We start from the raw sequence: 18,774 nt of genomic DNA, 5'->3' as shown, positions 1-18,774 counted from the left end.
GTTTTCGAGTGTTGCCTTGCCGCTTGGAACTGAGCTACAAGGGGTAGTGGTTGAAATCTTCCCCTACAAAATGGGACCCTCAAATAAAAACAGCATTACTTCATTAACAGCTACTAGCGCTGCTCTGTAGGCGACCCTGCCAGTCTGCAGTGACAGCAGAGGAGGGTAAAGTTCAGCAACCTCACTGCTGGGCTTTAGTTTTCAAAGAGGGGGTCGATTATTCATTATCGTCCACCTCTAATTCTTCAGTGATATGAAGCTGAAGTCAGTTATTCAGTTTATTCACCAGCTTCTTGTTTGAATTTCCCAGTTCCACCTTAAATGGAGCAGCAGTTCTGACACCTGAGGAACCAGAATGTAAATACTGCACTATTTAATGTGGAATGGGAAATTTAGCTAGCTAGCTACCAAGACATCAGCATAACTAGGGATTTTTTACGCTTGTTATAAAGAAAAGGGCCATAATACATTAAAACAACATTTAACTAAGATAAGTCAATGATCAACGTACCTTTAATGGTGAAAATTTTAACATTTGTGCGTTTCTTTGCTCTCTTGCGCTGCCATCTTACGTTTTTATTCTCGTAACGCCCCGTTTGGAGTGAGTCTCTGAAAATCCTCTGTTTGGGGGGTCATGTAGCCCTAACACTTCGCCCTACCCCTCTATCTAAACAAAGATCGGGACACCCTACTCCTAGACGTGAACGTGCAAAACGGAGGGGTAAGGGCTTAGTGGTAGGGATGACGGGGTGAAATGGGATTGGGCCATTGTGACTTCAACATGAAGGGGCAGGGCTTAAACTGGTGTAGACTGAATAGGTGAGTATTATGTAAATGTGTTGGATCTTGTGACATCACAACAGTAATTAATTCAAAATGAGCTGTTTTTGCAGTGTAGTTTCCATATACTGCTCATGTGGACAAGGTACATATATGCTGTTTTAAACTTTAGCAATATTTCCATCCTACATCAAACTCTTTTGTTTCAAAATTTAGCAAAAACATTGAATCATTGTGTCATTTCTTTAGCATTATTATTCATTCTTATTCCCAGCTGCAATATTTTTGTGCACTGTAAAAGGTACAGGTGTATATAGAAAAAAATGTGATTTTTTTTACACCTGCTGTTTTGCATGTGTTTTATGTGTATTTTAAACTCATATCTCTTTAACATTTTATTAAAGGGCCCATATTCTACATTTTCTTTGCATTTCACCTGAGGTCCATTTATGATGTCTGTATGTGTTTTTTACACTGAAGAAAAACATTTATACATCATTTTCCAACTTTTTGCCCTCATAATTTAAAAAGGCGCTGTTTTTGCTATATCTTTAAGGCTGATGTATGTAAATGACCTATAAACCAGTCCAGGTTAATGATTTCTCTGCAATAGTCGGGACTAAAATGCCTCATGCTGTGGGAGAATATATATGTACATGTGTTGATGTTTGTGACATCACAGAAACAATAAATGCAAAGCTGGACCAAATGGACTGGGGAGTAGATTTTGTGTTTTGAAACTTTAACAGCGTTTACTCAGTATATTGAACTCTTAATAAATATAATATAATAAATATTTTAAAAAAATCCATGATACGGTCCCTTTAAACCAGGCCTGTCCCCAACTGTCTGAGGTCAGGTGCCAACCTAAGGAGTTAGAACCGTTTCGCCCAGTAGGTGGCAGTATTGGGTCGCGCCTGCTGCAGAGAGAGAGAGTAAGAGAGAGAGAAGAAGGGAATGCAGTCTACACACTTCATCTAAAGTCTAAATTTGCAGCTTGTTGGCGTTTATTAACATTTTTCTTTTGTAATTTGAACGTGGTATTTGAAAGGATGAACGCGTTAACAGGAAAGGTACAGTAATTTACAGTTAATAACTCAGCAGTTGCGTTGTTTGTGCTTCCTAAAGGTCACCTGAGCCTCCATGTGTTAGATTTACGTTGCTGGATTAGCTGAAAGCTTCTGCTGCTTTTTGGCTGTTTCAGAATCTTTAATACAAATAATGAGCTGAACATATAGATTTTAACATTTTAATCTGTATTAAGTTTATATTTAGAGCACTCTAGGCTGTTTCGGTAAGGATAAATATACATACGCCCATCAGGCATAACATTATGACCACCTCCTTGTTTCTACGCTCATTGTCCATTTTATCAGCTCCACTTACTATATAGGTGCACTTTGTAGTTCTACAGTTACAGACTGTAGTCCATCTGTTTCTCTGCATACTTTGTTAGCTCCCTTTTACCCTGTTCTTGAGTGGTCAGGACCCCCATGGACCCTCACAGAGCAGGAACTATTTGGGTGGATCATTCTCAGCACTGCAGTAACACTGACGTGGTGGTGGTGTGTTAGTGTGTGTTGTGCTGGTACGAGTGGATCAGACACAGCAGTGCTGCTGGAGTTTTTAAACACCTCAGTGTCACTGCTGGACTGTGAATAGTCCACCAACCAAAAATGTCCAGCCAACAGCGTCCTGTGACCACTGATGAAGGACCAGAGGATGACCAACACAAACTGTGCAGCAGCAGATGAGCTATCGTCTCTGACTTTACATCTACAAGGTGGACTGACAATGTAGGAGTGTCTAATAGAGTGGACAGTGAGTGGACACAGTGTTTAAAACTCCAGCAGCACTGCTGTGTCTGATCCACTCGTACCAGCACAACACACTAACACACCACCACCACGTCAGTGTTACTGCAGTGCTGAGAATGATCCACCACCCAAATAGTGCCTGCTCTGTGAGGGTCCATGGGGGTCCTGACCACTGAAGAACAGGGTAAAAGGGGGCTAACAAAGTATGCAGAGAAACAGATGGACTACAGTCTGTAACTGTAGAACTACAAAGTGCACCTATATAGTAAGTGGAGCTGATAAAATGGACAATGAGCGTAGAAACAAGGAGGTGGTCATAATGTTATGCCTGATTGGTGTATTTGTAGTATATTTATTGTTATCATGGTAAATTGCATTACATTACAATCACAAAATGCTTTTCTGGACATTGTTAGTAGATTTTTGTGGAGGGTATTTAACAAACAGGACTTTTCAATTAGCCAGATAACCAAAGCCCAAAGTTGAGGAGGATTGTCCAATAGGAATGCCCCTCAGCTCTTTTCCTGTTGAACAAGTTGACTTAAAGGGTTCATATCCTATGTTTTTCTTCTGTTTTATTTCCCCATCTTTGAGGTATGAGTATAAGCAGTGAATTAATTCAGGTTGTTTTTTGTAGATTAGTTTTCATATTTAGCCTGTGTGGATTGGAAAGTGAATGGTAAAAAAACTTTAACATACTGCATCAAACTCATTTTCCATGATATGGACCCTTTAAGTTATCTGGCTAAAGTGAGACCCCCTAGCCCGCCACCTCCATTTGCGCACAGACAGCAGATTACTCTTGCGCACATAACAACAGAAGATTTTATTTTCTCTCTACAGATTTTGCTCATTCAGAACACACGGGCGTTGATCCAGGCTGTATCTCTGATTCGGTGAGGGTGCTGTTTTTCCATACTTGATTAAATGTCTGCTAATAGGAGTTTGTTTTAACCTGTTTATGTCTTTTACATTACAGTGCACCTTTATTAAAGCAGCAAGTGCCATTAGGTAAGATGGTTGTTCTGTAAATGTAAATGATACATGCTGATGTTTTTTCCCTCACTTACTTTGTGATCATTCTACTAATAATGTTATAATGTTGTGATGATGGTGACCTTTACTATAATTTGTGGCCCTTTCTAGGTTTCTTGTTGACTGACAGACAGTACAGATCCATGCCTACACACGGAATTGGTCGTTACAAGTATCTGCTTCCTAAAGAGCAGGTAAGGCTTAGTGCTGAGATGTCCAGCTATGTTTCTGTGATTTATTTATGCAGAAATTTTGAAAAATCAGTGGAATTCCTCTTTAACTGGAAAACATCAGTAGTAATTTCTACCAAATTTGATGGCATTCTTCTCTACTGGAACTTTTTTTGCAATTATACAGCCAAAGAAGAAGAAGGAAAAAGTTCAGGTGAAGCAGATCAAGACCGCCACTGGTACTCAGTACGGGGTTCTCAACGTGTCAGTATCTGGCTATGACATGACCCTGGTAGAACATTACTCCCAGTACATCCATAACCTCTGCAATCGCCTCGATATCAAAGTAGATGAAAGGTAACATATGATTTTCTTTCTTTTTATTTTGTCAGACTCTGACTGTGTAGATGGTTGATTAAAAGCTGTGCTGAAACATAACTGCATGTTTTTCTTTCTCTTGTTATTTGTCAAGCTATGCATTGCCAACTAAGAGCACAGAGGTCATGGTCATGCCAGACCAAGGCACAAAGATGTATGTGGATGTAGTCCTCAAAACTCACGAGAGGGTCGTTCAGGTAAAAACAGTTCTGCAGTGTCGTTCTGAGTGTCGTTCGGTTCTTCTATCGTATTTACTTGTCAATTTTTTTTCCACAGTGAACATTTAAAGGGCTCATATCCTACACTTTTCTTGTTTTCTGTCGTTTTCCTTGAAGTCCAATTATGTTTGTTTGGCTTTATGTACCAAAACAGTTTATGTTTATATGACCATTTTCCAACCTCCCTTTATCTTTTAGAATTGAACAGGTTGTTTTTGTTACTGTGCCTTTAAGGCTGATATGTAAATGAGTTCCGTTCTCATTGGCTGCTCTGTATTGTGCCTCATTTAAGAAGCAGTCTGGACTGAAACTCTCGACTTCAGTGTAAATCAGCGGAGCTAAACTGCTGTAGACTGAATAGGCAGATTTATGTCAATGGGTTGTTTTTTCATGATATCACAAAAACAGTACATTCAGAGTGGGATGTTTTTGCAGCTTAGGTTTCATAAGCTGTGGAGTGAACGGTATGTTTTGAAACGTAGCTAAGAAAAGTGAGGAAAATTTGGTTTTCCAAGATGTGGACCCTTTAAGTTATTGTTTTAAAACAAACAAAAACAATGCTAGTAGTCTCAGAAGCATCATCTTCAAATAGCAATAATTATGTTTGGTGGTAATAGTTAACTTTTATTTCTTTCTCTGTGTAATATATGTTTAGATAAGTCAAATGAAGGCAGCACTTGCTCCTATATTTATGGAAGTCCTTCTGAAAAACCAACCAGAGGGAGTCGAGCTCTCCATAAAGGAGGTAAGCATAACAGGCCATTTACATTTATTCACATCAGCAGCTGAATTTTGTGTAAAAATTACATCTCAATACACTTTTCGGGGCCTGTGCTTGAAAGAACAATGACCAACTGCATGTTTCATTATGAAGAGAGCATCACTCTTAAAAAATATTGTTCTTCAAGGGTTCTTTGGTAAAGAAAATGGTTCTATACAGAACCATGAGCACTCAAAGAACCTTTTGCAAGATTACAGGGTTTTTTGCATCATAAAAGATTCTTCAGGTTGATGGAAAATGTGAATAAATGTGCTACAGATGGTTCTATATAGAACCTTTTTGAAAAGTGTTCTATATAGCACCCAAAAGGGTTCTTCTATTGTTACAAGCACAATAGAAGAACTCTTTTGGATGCTTTATAGAACCCTTTTCAGAAGGTTCTATATAGAACCATCTACAGCACATTCTCAATCAATCCGAAGAACCTTTCATGATGCGAAGAACCCCGTTATTTTGCCAAAGGTTCTTTGAGTGCTCATGGTTCTGTATAGAACCATTTTCTTTACTAAAGAACCCTTGAAGAACGATCTTTTTTAAGAGTGATCCTGTTTCATTATTTTTAGTGCAGTATTGTATGTGAAAAATTAGTTTTTTCAACTTATCCAGCCTCAGAAAAACAAAATACCATAATACAGATTGTGTATTGTGAAAATATCTTGAAGTATAATGATTTTGTATTCTTGTCATATCACCCACCCATAGCTCTGAGTTCTTTCTATTCTTGCATTGTCTGTTTTAAGGCTGTTTCAATGTTTTTCTTTTGTTTTCTGTTTTTTCAGCACACTGAGGCAGATTACCAGACCCGGTTTAAGGCACGACCAGAACTGGAGGGCCTACTAGCACAAATTGGTTAAAGTTCTTAAAAAAATGAGTGGATGCTGTTATATTTTTTTCTTTTTCATGCCCCATAAGGAAAAATGTATATCGTCGATGTCCAATAAAAACCATGTAGCTCCATTTTTGTTGATTTTTATTTTTCTGCATCTTTTCAACACGCTAGCTACGGAGCCCCGCTGGTGACATCCTGTATAAATAAAAATAATGTACGACTTAGTAAGGCATGGGAATGAGATGATAAAGTCATGGCCACGACTTAGTAAAGCATGGGCCTTACTAAGTCGTGGCCACACACTATTTGTATTTATACAGGACGTCACCAGCGGGGCTCCATACACTAGCAGTCCTTCTTGATGTGTGAAAATTTCATGATGATTGGACCAATAGAAATGCTCCAAAATCACTTGGAATGAAGCCTCTTTACATTAACTTACATTGAAAGGTGAGAGTGTTTTCGCCCTGTCCTGTAAAGTTGCTATTTTGGAGATGCTTGTTTTTCTTTGGACAGCGACGATATGCAAAGTGTATTTATCAAATACATTTTTGAAATAATATCAATACATTTTTTTTTCACAATTTACTTATTGTTTCAAATACATTTTGGAGTGAAACCGTGTATTTGAAATGCATTTTGTACATATAAAAAAAGTGGATTTTGTTTTTTCGTATGGTCATTACATTCATTGTACACATTGTCTGAAAACATGCTAATAAAAGTGGATGTGGAACGTTATTATTGTGCTGAGCTGCTTTTTGTCACGTTTGCCGGTAATTTACTGTGTCAGTTAACTATAACTTTCCCGAAATATTACGTCCAACAGTATTTACATTTTTTGCCTTTGGGGTGATTCAATTTGTAATGACGTTCCTGCAGAAACTACATTACCCAGCAAGCTAAGCGGACTCAACATAGCAACCGTGCCTAGTAACAGTAAACTAATGTCGGGCCTCGACGTTTCTGGAGCGCAGTCAGATTAACGTTAATCTCGTAAAAGTTCGCTACTTTTCTGATTACTAAACTGAAAATGGGCAGAGACTATTACGCTGCATTGGAAATCAACAGAAATGCAACTGATGCCGACATAAAAAAGTCGTAAGAATTGCTTATGCTTTTTGTGGTAACGCTTAAACCAGTGATATAGCTGGTTATCTGAAGCTAGTTTACCTGAATGGACATAATGTACACCTGTTAATAATACAGCTCTTTCACCAGCTGTGCTCTAACTTGTCTGATATCAGGTATCGTCGACTAGCGCTGAAATATCATCCTCACGCTAACAGCCTTCCAGGAGCCCATGAGAAATTCAGTGAACTTGCCGAGGCTTATGATGTCCTGAGTGACCGTAAGTAGCCTACATAAGGATGAGATACTCAGCCACTAAGTGCAAAGACATGAACAAAGCCTGATACAGTTTAATCCATCTATTTTAGATATTCTCTTCATCAGTGTGGAGGAAACTGGGATGTTAACAAACTAAGCTGTGTACACCAACCAGCCATAACATTAAATCCATATGTGAGCACTTTGTAGTTCTACAGTTACAGACTGTAGTCCATCTGTTTATCTGCATGCTCTGCTAGCCCCCTTTCACCCTGTTCATCAATGGTCAGGACCCCCACAGGACCACCACAGAACAGGTATTATTTGGGCGGTGGATCATTCTCAGCACTGCGGTGACACTGACATTGTGGTGGTGTGTTAGTGTGTGTTGCGCTGGTATGAGTGGATCAGACACAGCAGTGCTGCTGGAGTTTTTAAACACCTCAGTGTCACTGCTGGACTGAGAACTAAAAATATCCAGCCAACAGCGTCCTGTGGGCAGCGTCCTGTGACCACTGATGAAGGACTGGAGGATGACCGACACAAACTGTGCAGCAGCAGATGAGCTATTGTCTCTGACTTTACATCTACAAGGTGGACCAACAAGGTAGGAGTGTCTAATAGAGTGGACAGTGAGTGGACACAGTGTTTAAAAACTCTGTGTCTGATCCACTCGTACCAGCACAACACACACCACCACCACGTCAGTGTTACTGCAGTGCTGAGAATGATCCACCCCCCAAATAATACCCGCTCTGTGGTGGTCCCATGCGGGTCCTGACCATTGAAGAACAGGGTAACAAAGTGTGCAGAGAAGTGGTCAGTGGAGCTGATAAAATGGACAGTGAGTCTAGAAACAAGGAGGTGGTTTTAATGTTATGGGACCTCTCAACAGTGGTGTAACTGAAATAGTCCCCCATGTGAATAAATAAAAGAAGCAATGAATAAGAAAGACCGAATAATTTGCTTGTTTACTCATTCTTGCTGTGTTTCAACTAAGCCGGTGCTCTAATGAAGGTTAATGGTATAAGTATTATTATCATAGCTACTAATAAGTCATAGATGTATAATTCTATAAGTAACAATATATAAAGCACATATATAGTAAAGGGGGGCTGCAGTATGGCCCCCCAGCCTGCACTGTTAGTAGTTATACCACTTAAAGTGGAATTCCACCAATTTTTCAATAGTCCTCCATAATGAAATGGTTATTGTATAAACCAAGTCATTCAGAGTGGTTTGCTGTGAAATGCTCTGTTCTAGAGAAACCTAGAGAGTCAGAATCATTCACTGTGGTGGTGATAGGAACCAGACGTCTGAAGAGTTCAATACCTATGAAAGCTCCCTCAAAAACATGTTACATTAAAAGGTTACAGATATGCTGGCTGATGTCTTAGACACTGTTTTCCAAAAGTTTTGGTCCTAAAACATATTTTTGAAATCCATTCATGGTGGAGGGGTACAAACAGGGCATTGTGAGGCAAAATAGTCTCCAAAGAAAACACATTTTTTTTCAGATTTCTCACTATTATACCATCATCAACATTACATATAAACTCAGAAGACTCGTGTAGGTTCACTGGTGGTTTTGCATAGTATTTGTGTTGTAGACATTGCGACCCCTGGTTCCTATCACCACCACTGTAAAGAGTCGATAAGTTTCTCTACAGTGAAGCATTTCGCATTAAAACCACGCTCAATGACTTTGTTTACATCTCATCTATTAATTTATGCAGAAATTTTGAACATATATTTTGTAAAAGTTGATAAAAAGTAACCATTTTTAACACTACAGCTCGGAAAAAGGCCACATACGATAAGTTCGGTGAGGAGGGCCTTAAAGGTGGAATCCCTGCAGATTCAGCAAGTGGAGCGTGGTCATCGGGATACGTCTACCATGGAAACCCTGATAAAATATTCAGACAGTTTTTTGGAGGCGACAATCCTTTTGCCGGTAAGCTGATTCAAAATGTCTGCTTTCCTGACCACTAGATGGAGCTTTATTTCACTGGTGTCTTTAAATGTCCCCTCAGACTTCTACACTGCAGATGGCATCGAAGTGGACATTAATTTTGGAGGGCTTCGTGGACGAGGAGTGAAAAAGCAGGATCCACCAATCGAGCGTGACCTTCATTTAGCCTTAGAGGACCTTTTTTATGGATGCACCAAAAAGATAAAGATATCCCGACGAGTAAGAGCTTTGAGTGTGTATTCTAATAAGGCAGGACTACTTCTCATACCAGTTACTGTGGAACTGAGTAGAATACTGAAAGGGGAACTCCACTGATTTTTTAAATTTCAGCCTAAGTAAATGGTTAAAATATAAACAAAGTCATTCAGAATGCTTTGATCTGAAATGCTCTATTCTAGAGAAACTTACCAACTCAAAATTGTTCACAGTGGTGGTGATAGGAACCAGACGTCTGAGTTATCACATGAAATGGTTATGAATACACTGCCTGATACATCGTTTTTAATAATTCTGAGAAGGTTGTGGCTTAAAATGTAATGTTATTATCTTTATATATAATTTTTTTTTAATCCATTAATGGTGGAGGGGTACATGCAGGGTGTTGTAAAGCAAAATAGTCCCAAGAAAAGTCAGATTTAACACCATTTTACCATCATCATTATTATATACGAAAACTCAAAAGATGTGTAGGCTTACTGGTGGTTTTGGATAGTAAAGAAAGTGCATTTTAGATGTTGCAACTCCTGGTTCTTATCACCACCGTAAAGAAATCTGATTCTGCAATGGACTTTTCACATCAAACCGCTCTGAATGACTTTGTTTACATCCGAATAGATGAAATATTCATAAATTTTGAAAATTGTGGAATTGTCCTTTGTACATGTAAATTGGTACAGATTACAAATTACATGACTAAAAATGTTGCACACTTAAAAGGTGTAATTTGATCCGATTCCTTTCAGACTTCTAATCTAACTACCTTATTCGGTTCCATAGGCAGAAGACGCACTTGAGCAAATTTCAAAGGTGTTCTACTGTAATTATTCAGTGCTTGATTTTTGTTTACAGATAACATTATCTATATTACATGTAGTTCGTTATTAGCCAACGCTGCTGTTTCATGTGATCGAGTTTCAGTGCTTGACTGGTTTTATGTTTTCCTGGGACATAATCATAGCATATTCCTTTAGGTGATGAATGAGGACGGCCACACGTCCAGCATCAAAGACAAGATTTTAACCATCACTGTGAAACCAGGTTGGAAAGAGGGGACACGGATCACGTTCCCCAAAGAGGGCGACCAGGTACGATTATGGAAAACCTCTGTTGTTTTGTGGTTCCATCAGTTCTGATTTACTTTCTTTTAAAGTAACCATATCATATTTTGCTTTATATATTTTCCCTTAAGGTTCACTTATAACATTAGTGTGCTTTATTGGCCAAAAATCATTTATACAATAATTTCATCTTTACATGCCAATTTTCCATCCAATCTTAGAATTAAAACAGACTATTTTTATGACTGTGCCTTCAAGACTGACATATGTAAATAAGCCCTGTTCTAAATGGCTGTCCTGTATTGTTCCACATTCAAAAAGCAGTCCAGGCTGAAACACTCCTTAGAACTTCAGCGTGAAGGGGCGGGGCTAATCTGTGGTCGGCTGAATGGACTGGTATATGTAAATGTGGGGATTTTTGTGACGTCACAAAGGCAATTCTGTTTTTGTGGGGTAGTTCTCATGTATAGACTGCATGGACTGGAAGCTGAATGGTATGTTTTGAAACTTTGTTTTAAAAAAGCAAGGAAAAGTCAGTTTGGGCCCTTTAAAGATGAGTAGCATTTGCTAAAATAGAGCTCAACAGGCCAAATGCTAATATTTGCTATTACACTTTTTCCTCAGGGTCCAAACAGCATCCCAGCAGACATCGTCTTCATTGTGCGCCAAAAGCCTCATCCACGGTTCACCTGTCGAAATAATGATTTGATTTACACAGCACATATCTCTCTAGAGATGGTGAGATGCTAATATGCGTTAATAATGTTTTTATTCATTTTAAAACGTTATCTAGATTTCTGCATTAGAGCTTCTCATTTTGATTGAATGGAGATTTGCATTGTGTCGTAATAAAACCTCATATCTCCACAACACTAACTTTACAGGAGCATAAAAACATCATTTTAATGCATGTTAATGTAACAAGACTGTAATCCTACACACTTAAAATGAGTTCATGGGTTCTTTAGTAAAGAAAATGGTTCTATATAGAACCATGAACATTAAAAGAACCCTTTCCATGATTAAATGGTTCTTTGCATCGTGAGTGTTCTTCAGATTGATGGAGAACGTGCATGTGGATGGATCTAAATCAAACCATTTTGAAAAGGGTTCTTCTATTGTCATGATGTCAGGCTTGTTACAATAGCAGAACCCTTTTTGGTGCCATGTAGAACCATTTTCAAGAACATTGTATATAAAACCATCTACACCATGTTCTCCATCAGTCTGAAGCCCCTTTAATCATGCAAAACGTTCTTCGAGTGTTCATTGCTCTATATAGAACCCTATTTTTTTTTACTAAAGAACCATCATTAAGTGTGTGGTAATTTTCTATTGGTCTGTTTATCACAACATAAAGGGCAGCTGATGTTTTGAAATGTAGAATAATAAAAGAATAAAACAGAGTTAAGATGTTTTGATATGACAGATGATTTGCTCCACAGGCACTGACTGGCTTTTCATTGGAGGTGGAGACACTAGATGGCAGACTTCTCAACATTCCTGTCAATGACATTGTACAGTGAGTATGATGTAACTTCAGCCTTCCATGTCATGCGCAGTTACTTAAAGATCACCTATTTTAGAATTAATTGCCTTTATGCTCTAGTATAAAGCTAAAAGAATTAAAGCCAGCCCAGCAGGACATTGTAATGATACTTAAAAGTATTTTTTAATTAATACTTTTTATCTATAATTCTATAAACAGGGTCAAACTTTCAAAGTGGCCTATCACCATAATATTGAAAACAGAGAAAATGTATAGGGGCCAATATGTTCAGCTAAAAGAGCTGAGTAAATGTTAAGGGACAAAATGAAAAACTAACTGACTTTGGTTTCTCACAGCCCCCAGTACAGCAAGGTGGTCACTGGAGAGGGGATGCCTTTATCCAGCGACCCATCTGCTAAAGGGAATCTGATTATCCAGTTTACTACTCACTTCCCAGAGAAGCTCACTGCTGAGAAGAAACAGCTCCTGAAGCAAGCGCTCACCATGTAATCTACACAGCATGCTTCTTTTGTCCTTTCTTATCTATTAATTTCCATATAAACTTGTGTACATGAGTGTTTATTCAAACTAAAGCTTCTGTTGAGAAATGAAGACACTTTTTTAAAGCTTTATTAGCAGATTTTAAAAAGACCTTAAAACAGAGAGACAAGGTGAAAGACAAAGGGAAGACCAGCTTTCCAGTCCCTGGGATATACTTGAATGAAAGCAAATAGGAAAAGGGTGGGTGGGATTGGTTGGGGGAGGGTTGGTTGGGGGAGGGTGGGTGGGGCAGATGTCAAATGAAGGTTTAACTAAAGCAAAAACAGAATAGCACCCCTAATAGCAATAGCCAGGACTAAAGAGGAGAAGAATAAGTCTTCTTTTTTCCTAAAGAGGACTAGCCATATTATGGCGAGCTGCCATCATGGCACGTTTCAGCTGCTCATATGTGACGAACATCACCACATTCCAAGAGCCCAGCCTCAGGAAAGAAGGCATGAATCTGTAGAAGAGATTTAGAAATGATTGTAAACATGTGGTTCCAACAATAGCAAACAGCAACACTAACACTGAATTAACAGCAAAAATCAAAAAAGTTACCCTTTGTAGAAGGCCATAGGTCCCTCTTTGGTCAGCATGGCCACAGCACAGTTCAGGGCACTGCTGTACTGGCCTTGGGCAGAGTTCATGTATCTTGTTTTCACGACATCCACTGGAGAAGCAATGACTGTGGTGCAGAAACCAGCACCAAAGGCAGATGTGAAGTGGCATGGAAGATCATCTGTGGGAAACAGAAACCACTTAAGAGATCTGCTGAAACAATTACACCATCCAAAATTAAGGCTGCTCAATGTGGCAGTTATCTTACCAGTCATGGGTGTAGATCGCAGAAGAGTGTCCTTAATGATGTCATAGGTCACCAGTTCAGTACAGTTTACAATGGCATTGCGGGCAACGTTTGGTCCAGTTCCTGACAAGAACAAGACACTTTCAGATTAAGACTGCTCAGCTGCTTACTTTGAGTCAGATGGTTTTCCTCCCAGGTCACGTATGCTTACCTTTCCACAGGCCACGGACCCCCTCCTCCTTAGCAATGGTCCGATAAGCATCCATGGTGCCCTGGTAGCGTTTGTTAGCTGCACAAGCGCTAACCTGAGCTTGAAAACGGACCTTGACCACATCCGTGGGTTGGGCCAAGGCCACTGCCATCGCTCCGGTGGTACAGCCTGCCAGCAGGCGGCTGCCAATCCCAACATCTAGTGTAGAGAGAGGGTAACGTTTATATGCCATGCCTTTAACTCATTTCCGCAGGCCTTCTAGTGGCCATTCTGTCAACACAATATATATATATATATACACACACACACACACACACACACACACACACACACACACACACACACAAATTTTTAATCCAAATAAATCTAATTTAAATTTACAAATTTTGAAAAGTTATAAATATTAGAATTCAAGGCTAAACCAAGGGACCCCCAAAACGGGCGGAAATGGCATTTTGTGGCTGATGCTTCATGGCACACTGATGTAAAGGTGGCAATTCAACAGCACTTTGTGAAATATTGCAACTGATCATAATCCATTATGATATTTAATGAAGTAAATCTTTTGAAATGCTGAAACTTGGTATAAATCTAACCTGTGATTTCTTGATGCACAAATTATAAATCCAATAGTTGTTCAGGGTTCAGGTTTACACCCCTAATCTCAGTCTTAAAACAGGCTAGTTATCTCTGTAGCCAAAAGGGAACCAAGCTATGTTGCGGCAAGAAGGTGCCTGTACGTACGTTCTGAGCCTTTGGTGTAGAACTGCTTGACCGAGTCATACAGGCCGATGCGGACCGAAGCGAAGCTCATCTGGCGCTGCAGTCCAGCCACAAGCCCATTGTAGAGACTCCGCGGCCCCTCCGTGCGCACCATGGTGGTGATGGTGCCAAACACGCCGCGGTACTTCACGGCTTGAGCATGACTCGCTTTCGCAGTACCACTGGACTCCCCTTGAATCTGTACAGAACAAAAAGGGGCATGGAGAGGCTTTACAGGGACTTGAAAGGGTGAGCGGGAGAGGGAAGGAAGAAGACGACAGTCTCCAGCCACAGGGTGTCCATGATGCACCGTTCCTGGATCTGCATGGTCCTAGGGCTTAAACATCAGCTTCTCTGTCAGCCTACTAGACTAGTGCAAGGAAGAAAATTGAGTTGAAAAGAAAAAAAGAAAAGGGAAGAGCCGATGTCAGTGTGGGCTTTAAAAGAATTCGGATTAAAGTCAGTTATTCTGGCATGATGAGCTGGCCTTGCTGCTCTGGGACTCACACTAAGGCAGTGTGCTCCTGTAACAATTTCAAACTTCGTCACTACACCATTCTTCTGCTGCTGGGAAAAGCCATTTGCTGTTATTTAATTTGGCTATTTTGGAACCTTACCTGGAGCCTGACTTTGGCAGTGTCTAAAGGAAAGGTGACAAGGTCAGCGATGCAGGCTGCAGTTCCGGCGCCAATAAACTTCACAGCAGCCGTTGGAGGCACATCAGCAGGTCTAAAGCCAACCATTTTTGCGCTTCTCAAGGTGACAGGAATGTGTAGATGGAGAAGGACGAAGGATGTCGAAGCCCAATGAAGTGAAAACAAGATAGGTGAACTCTACCCAGATCTGAGAGGGGAACAAGAAAGAAAATGCAACTCAGTATATGGTACTTTGTGACTGTAACACATCCTTAATTTCAGTTTCAAGTAAATTAAAGCCGTTTTCTAATAAACCGGAACAATCCTGGTTGGGAGGGTGTTTAACAAAGCAGGATCACAATTAGCCAGATATCTTGAGCCAAAACAGAAGACTGTCAAATAACCATCCCTATTCAAAAATTGTAATATATGCAATCTAATTAAAAAAATAAACACAGTACAGATAAAAAAAATACACTAACACTAGATGGTATGACTAAACAAAGCAGTTTTTTTAGTTAGTTGGATAACTTTAGCCAAAAGAGATGATTTACATTATGGTACATTTATTGCCAAGCCTGTAAGACATTCTCAACTTCAGTTAGTCTAAATTAAAGCCTTTGTTTAACTAAAAACAGAACAATTTTAGTAAGAGGCATTTTACAAATCGGAATCTCTCATTTAGCTAGATAACTTAAGCCAAAAGCAAAGACTGAACAATACGTGTTTAAGGCACTCAACTTTTGGGGGTGATTAACAAAGCCGTATTTGATTGTAGTTAGCTGGATAACTTTAACCAAACGTAAAGACTGTTTCAACTGTCCAGATGATGGTACTTGCGTGCCTGTAAACTTTTACTTTCTTTAAATAAAATCTTGTCAGGAAGGTATTTCACAAAGGAGGGCTGGCAAATTACTGTTGCTAACTTATGTTTTCCCTGTACTACATCCTTAATTCCATAGGATGCCTCACAAAATCTGATAAGCCAAAAGTGAACAATGTCCATTGGGAATGATTCCCAACTTTTTCTACTGGACATGCTCAACTTTTGGCTCAAGTTATCAGGCTTACTGGGAATCCTTGCTTTGTGAAAGACCCCCCTCCCCCAGGCCTCCCTTCCTCTGGACAAAAACAACCAGAGAACAGCGAGTCCCTTGCGACTGGAAACAAGTGCTGGTGAGGTGGGGGAGGTGTGAGCACCGCACAGAAACCTCGCCTTTCACAAATTTACAGAAGTGCTGCTGCTCTCTGATTGGTCCCCCCGTCTGTTGCTAAGCTCATCTTGCTCAGCTCGAGTTAAACAAAAGTGCTGTCGTCATCGGGAGGTGAGACTAGTTTCCGAGCAGTTACACAACACAAACGATACCACATCCTCACCATTTTCTTCGTTAAGATGTTTTAGGCGTGCAAAATGGTTAGTTTGGGCTGGTCAGAGTTAGAGTGAACCGTTAAAATGGAACCAAAGTATCTTTATTGTTTACATGAGGCTGAATTCAGCGTCTTATTCGAATTATTCCGTTCCACCTTAAATGCCGCAGCAGTTACATTGTGGCGCCCGAGGCCTCGTGCGATTGAACGTTACTGCAGCGCCATTTAAGGTGGAACGGAAAATTATGCATCGTGTTATTTACCTTCACTCAGGAAACCCCGGGCAATGGTTCCAGAAAAGTCAAGATTCTCTAAAGGCGTCCCTCTGGTTGAAATTACTTTCAACTCTAATCTCGTTGCCTTGTTCTTCCATAGAAAACCGGTCAGAAAACGGACACCTAAAAAACATACTCCTGGAACAGAACCAAAACAAAAGAGGTCAGTTAGCTCGACGACTTCCTGGTCAAAATTTGTCAACTTTTAGAAAGTCCACACATAAACTAGATGTCACAAAGTCAGGCTACTGACTCTTAAAGCTTAAGACTTACCGTAAACAGGATAAATAAGAAATGTTATACGAAGAAACGGGCTTTGTTTTCCTCAGAAGACAACCTGCCGCCGGAGTCGAGGTAGCTACGTTAACTGGTTTCGCCGACACAAACACTGGCGTGGGATGAATCGAGGAAGCAGCTGATTATATAGCCTGCCGGCGTTTTCCTAACCCACCCGTATTCCGACACAAACGGCTTCCTGCGCTGCGATTGGCCAGTGGTTCATATTTACCAGAGCCATGCGGATAGCTCTGATATTCGCGTGCGATTCGCTCATTTGCATATTACGACAGGATTGGGTAGAACGTCGTATATTTGCATATCGCCCTAGGATTGGCTAGTAGTCGTCCTCAAAAGCAGTCCGCAGATTTGCACGTTGCGATACAATCAAGGGTTTGTCGGAATATGGGTGGGAAAAAAGTCCCTTATTCTCTTTCACAGCTGCAGCACTGTTTACTGTAGCTGCTGCTCGTCGTGTAGAGTCACGCCACCATGATCATTTTATTTGTCTAAAAATGTCGTTCTAGGTTTGTGTATTTATATCAACACAATTACATACGTTTTGTTCATTTCTCAAATCCAGAGAGACTTTTAGAAGTAGCGACATCCTGTAACGTAAATTGTGAAACGTGGGGGAGACAAAAAGTGCACTACATATATTATAGTGAAAAAAAAAGAAAAGATTATATATATATATATATATATATATATATATATATATATATATATATATATATATATGCACAACCCCAATTTCCAAAAATTTGGGACGCAGGGTAAAATGTAAATATATGTAAATAAAAACAGAATGCAATGATTTGCAAATTTATAGACCCATATTTTATTCACAGTAGAATATAGAACACATATCAGACATTTTACCATTTCATGAAAAACATTAACTCATTTAGAACTTGATGGTAGCAAGTGGTACTATTGATGGTAGTAAGTGGTACTATTGAAAAACAGCTGGAGGAGGAATTTGCAACTAACTTAGATGACTGGGTATAAAAAGCATTTTAGAGAGGCAGAGTCTCTCAGAAGCAAAGATGGACAGAGGTTCACCAATCTGCATCTAAAATTTGTGGAACAATTTCAGAAAAATATTCCTCAATGTAAAATTGCGAAAGCTCTGGACATCACACCATCTACAGTACATAATATCATCAGAAGATCCAGAGAATCTGGAGAAATCCCTGTACACGAGGGACATGGCCAATGGTCAATATTGGATGCTCATGATCTTCTGGCCCTCAGGCGGCACTACATTAAAAACAGGCATAATTCTGTACTGGAAATCACTGCATGGGCTCAGGAACACTTCCAGAAATCATTGTCTGTGACAAATGCAAGTTAAAGCTGTATTATGCAAAGAAGAAGCCATATGTCAACAAGATCCAGAAACACCGCCGTCTTCTCTGGGCCAAAACTCATTTAAAACGGACTGAGACAAAATGGAAAACTGTTCTGTGGTCAGATAAATCAAGATTTGAAATTCTTTTTGGAAACTACGGACGCTATGTCCTGCGGACTCGAGAGGAGCGGGACCATCCAGCTTGTTACCAGCGCACAGTACAAAAGCCTGCATCTCTGATGGTGTGCGGTTGCATTAGTGTCTATGGCGTGGGCAGCTTACACATCAGTGCTAAACAGTATATAGAGGTTTTATAACAACATATGCTCCCATCCAGACAACTTTCAGGAAAAGCCTTGCATATTTCAGCAAGACAATGCTAAACCACATACTGCATCCATCACAACAGCATGGCTTCACAGAAGAAGAGTCCGCTTGCTGAACTGGCCTGCCTGCAGTCCAGACCTTTC

At 39.9% G+C, this 18,774-nt stretch overlaps 3 protein-coding genes across 3 annotated transcripts; 2 read left to right on the top strand and 1 right to left on the bottom strand.

The window, feature by feature from the left end:
- Nucleotides 1–1,685: 1,685 nt before the first annotated feature.
- mrpl48 (mitochondrial ribosomal protein L48) lies at nt 1,686–6,136 on the top strand. The gene is made up of 8 exons (XM_036594919.1): nt 1,686–1,853; nt 3,441–3,493; nt 3,577–3,608; nt 3,744–3,826; nt 3,990–4,159; nt 4,275–4,377; nt 5,054–5,143; nt 5,959–6,136. The coding sequence occupies exons 1-8, from the start codon at nt 1,833–1,835 to the stop codon at nt 6,031–6,033; spliced, it is 627 nt and encodes a 208-aa protein (XP_036450812.1). The 5' UTR covers nt 1,686–1,832; the 3' UTR covers nt 6,034–6,136.
- An 829-nt stretch (nt 6,137–6,965) lies between these two features.
- On the top strand, nt 6,966–12,585 carry dnajb13 (DnaJ heat shock protein family (Hsp40) member B13). The gene is made up of 8 exons (XM_036595158.1): nt 6,966–7,109; nt 7,256–7,359; nt 9,133–9,291; nt 9,371–9,528; nt 10,500–10,613; nt 11,211–11,324; nt 12,032–12,108; nt 12,432–12,585. Exons 1-8 carry the CDS (start codon nt 7,042–7,044, stop codon nt 12,583–12,585), a joined length of 948 nt encoding a protein of 315 aa, XP_036451051.1. The 5' UTR covers nt 6,966–7,041.
- A 300-nt stretch (nt 12,586–12,885) lies between these two features.
- Nucleotides 12,886–17,094, bottom strand: LOC118824771 (mitochondrial uncoupling protein 2). Its single transcript, XM_036595161.1, has 8 exons — nt 16,948–17,094; nt 16,663–16,812; nt 15,014–15,239; nt 14,379–14,595; nt 13,635–13,832; nt 13,445–13,546; nt 13,177–13,357; nt 12,886–13,078 (listed from the first exon to the last, which is right to left on the bottom strand). Exons 3-8 carry the CDS (start codon nt 15,137–15,139, stop codon nt 12,964–12,966), a joined length of 939 nt encoding a protein of 312 aa, XP_036451054.1. The 5' UTR covers nt 15,140–15,239; nt 16,663–16,812; nt 16,948–17,094; the 3' UTR covers nt 12,886–12,963.
- Between the last annotated feature and the right edge of the window lie 1,680 nt (nt 17,095–18,774).

The sequence above is a fragment of the Colossoma macropomum genome, unplaced genomic scaffold (genome assembly GCF_904425465.1).
Source record: "Colossoma macropomum unplaced genomic scaffold, Colossoma_macropomum, whole genome shotgun sequence".
NCBI lineage: Eukaryota > Metazoa > Chordata > Actinopteri > Characiformes > Serrasalmidae > Colossoma > Colossoma macropomum.
This window is presented reverse-complemented; position numbering and strand designations above follow the sequence as displayed.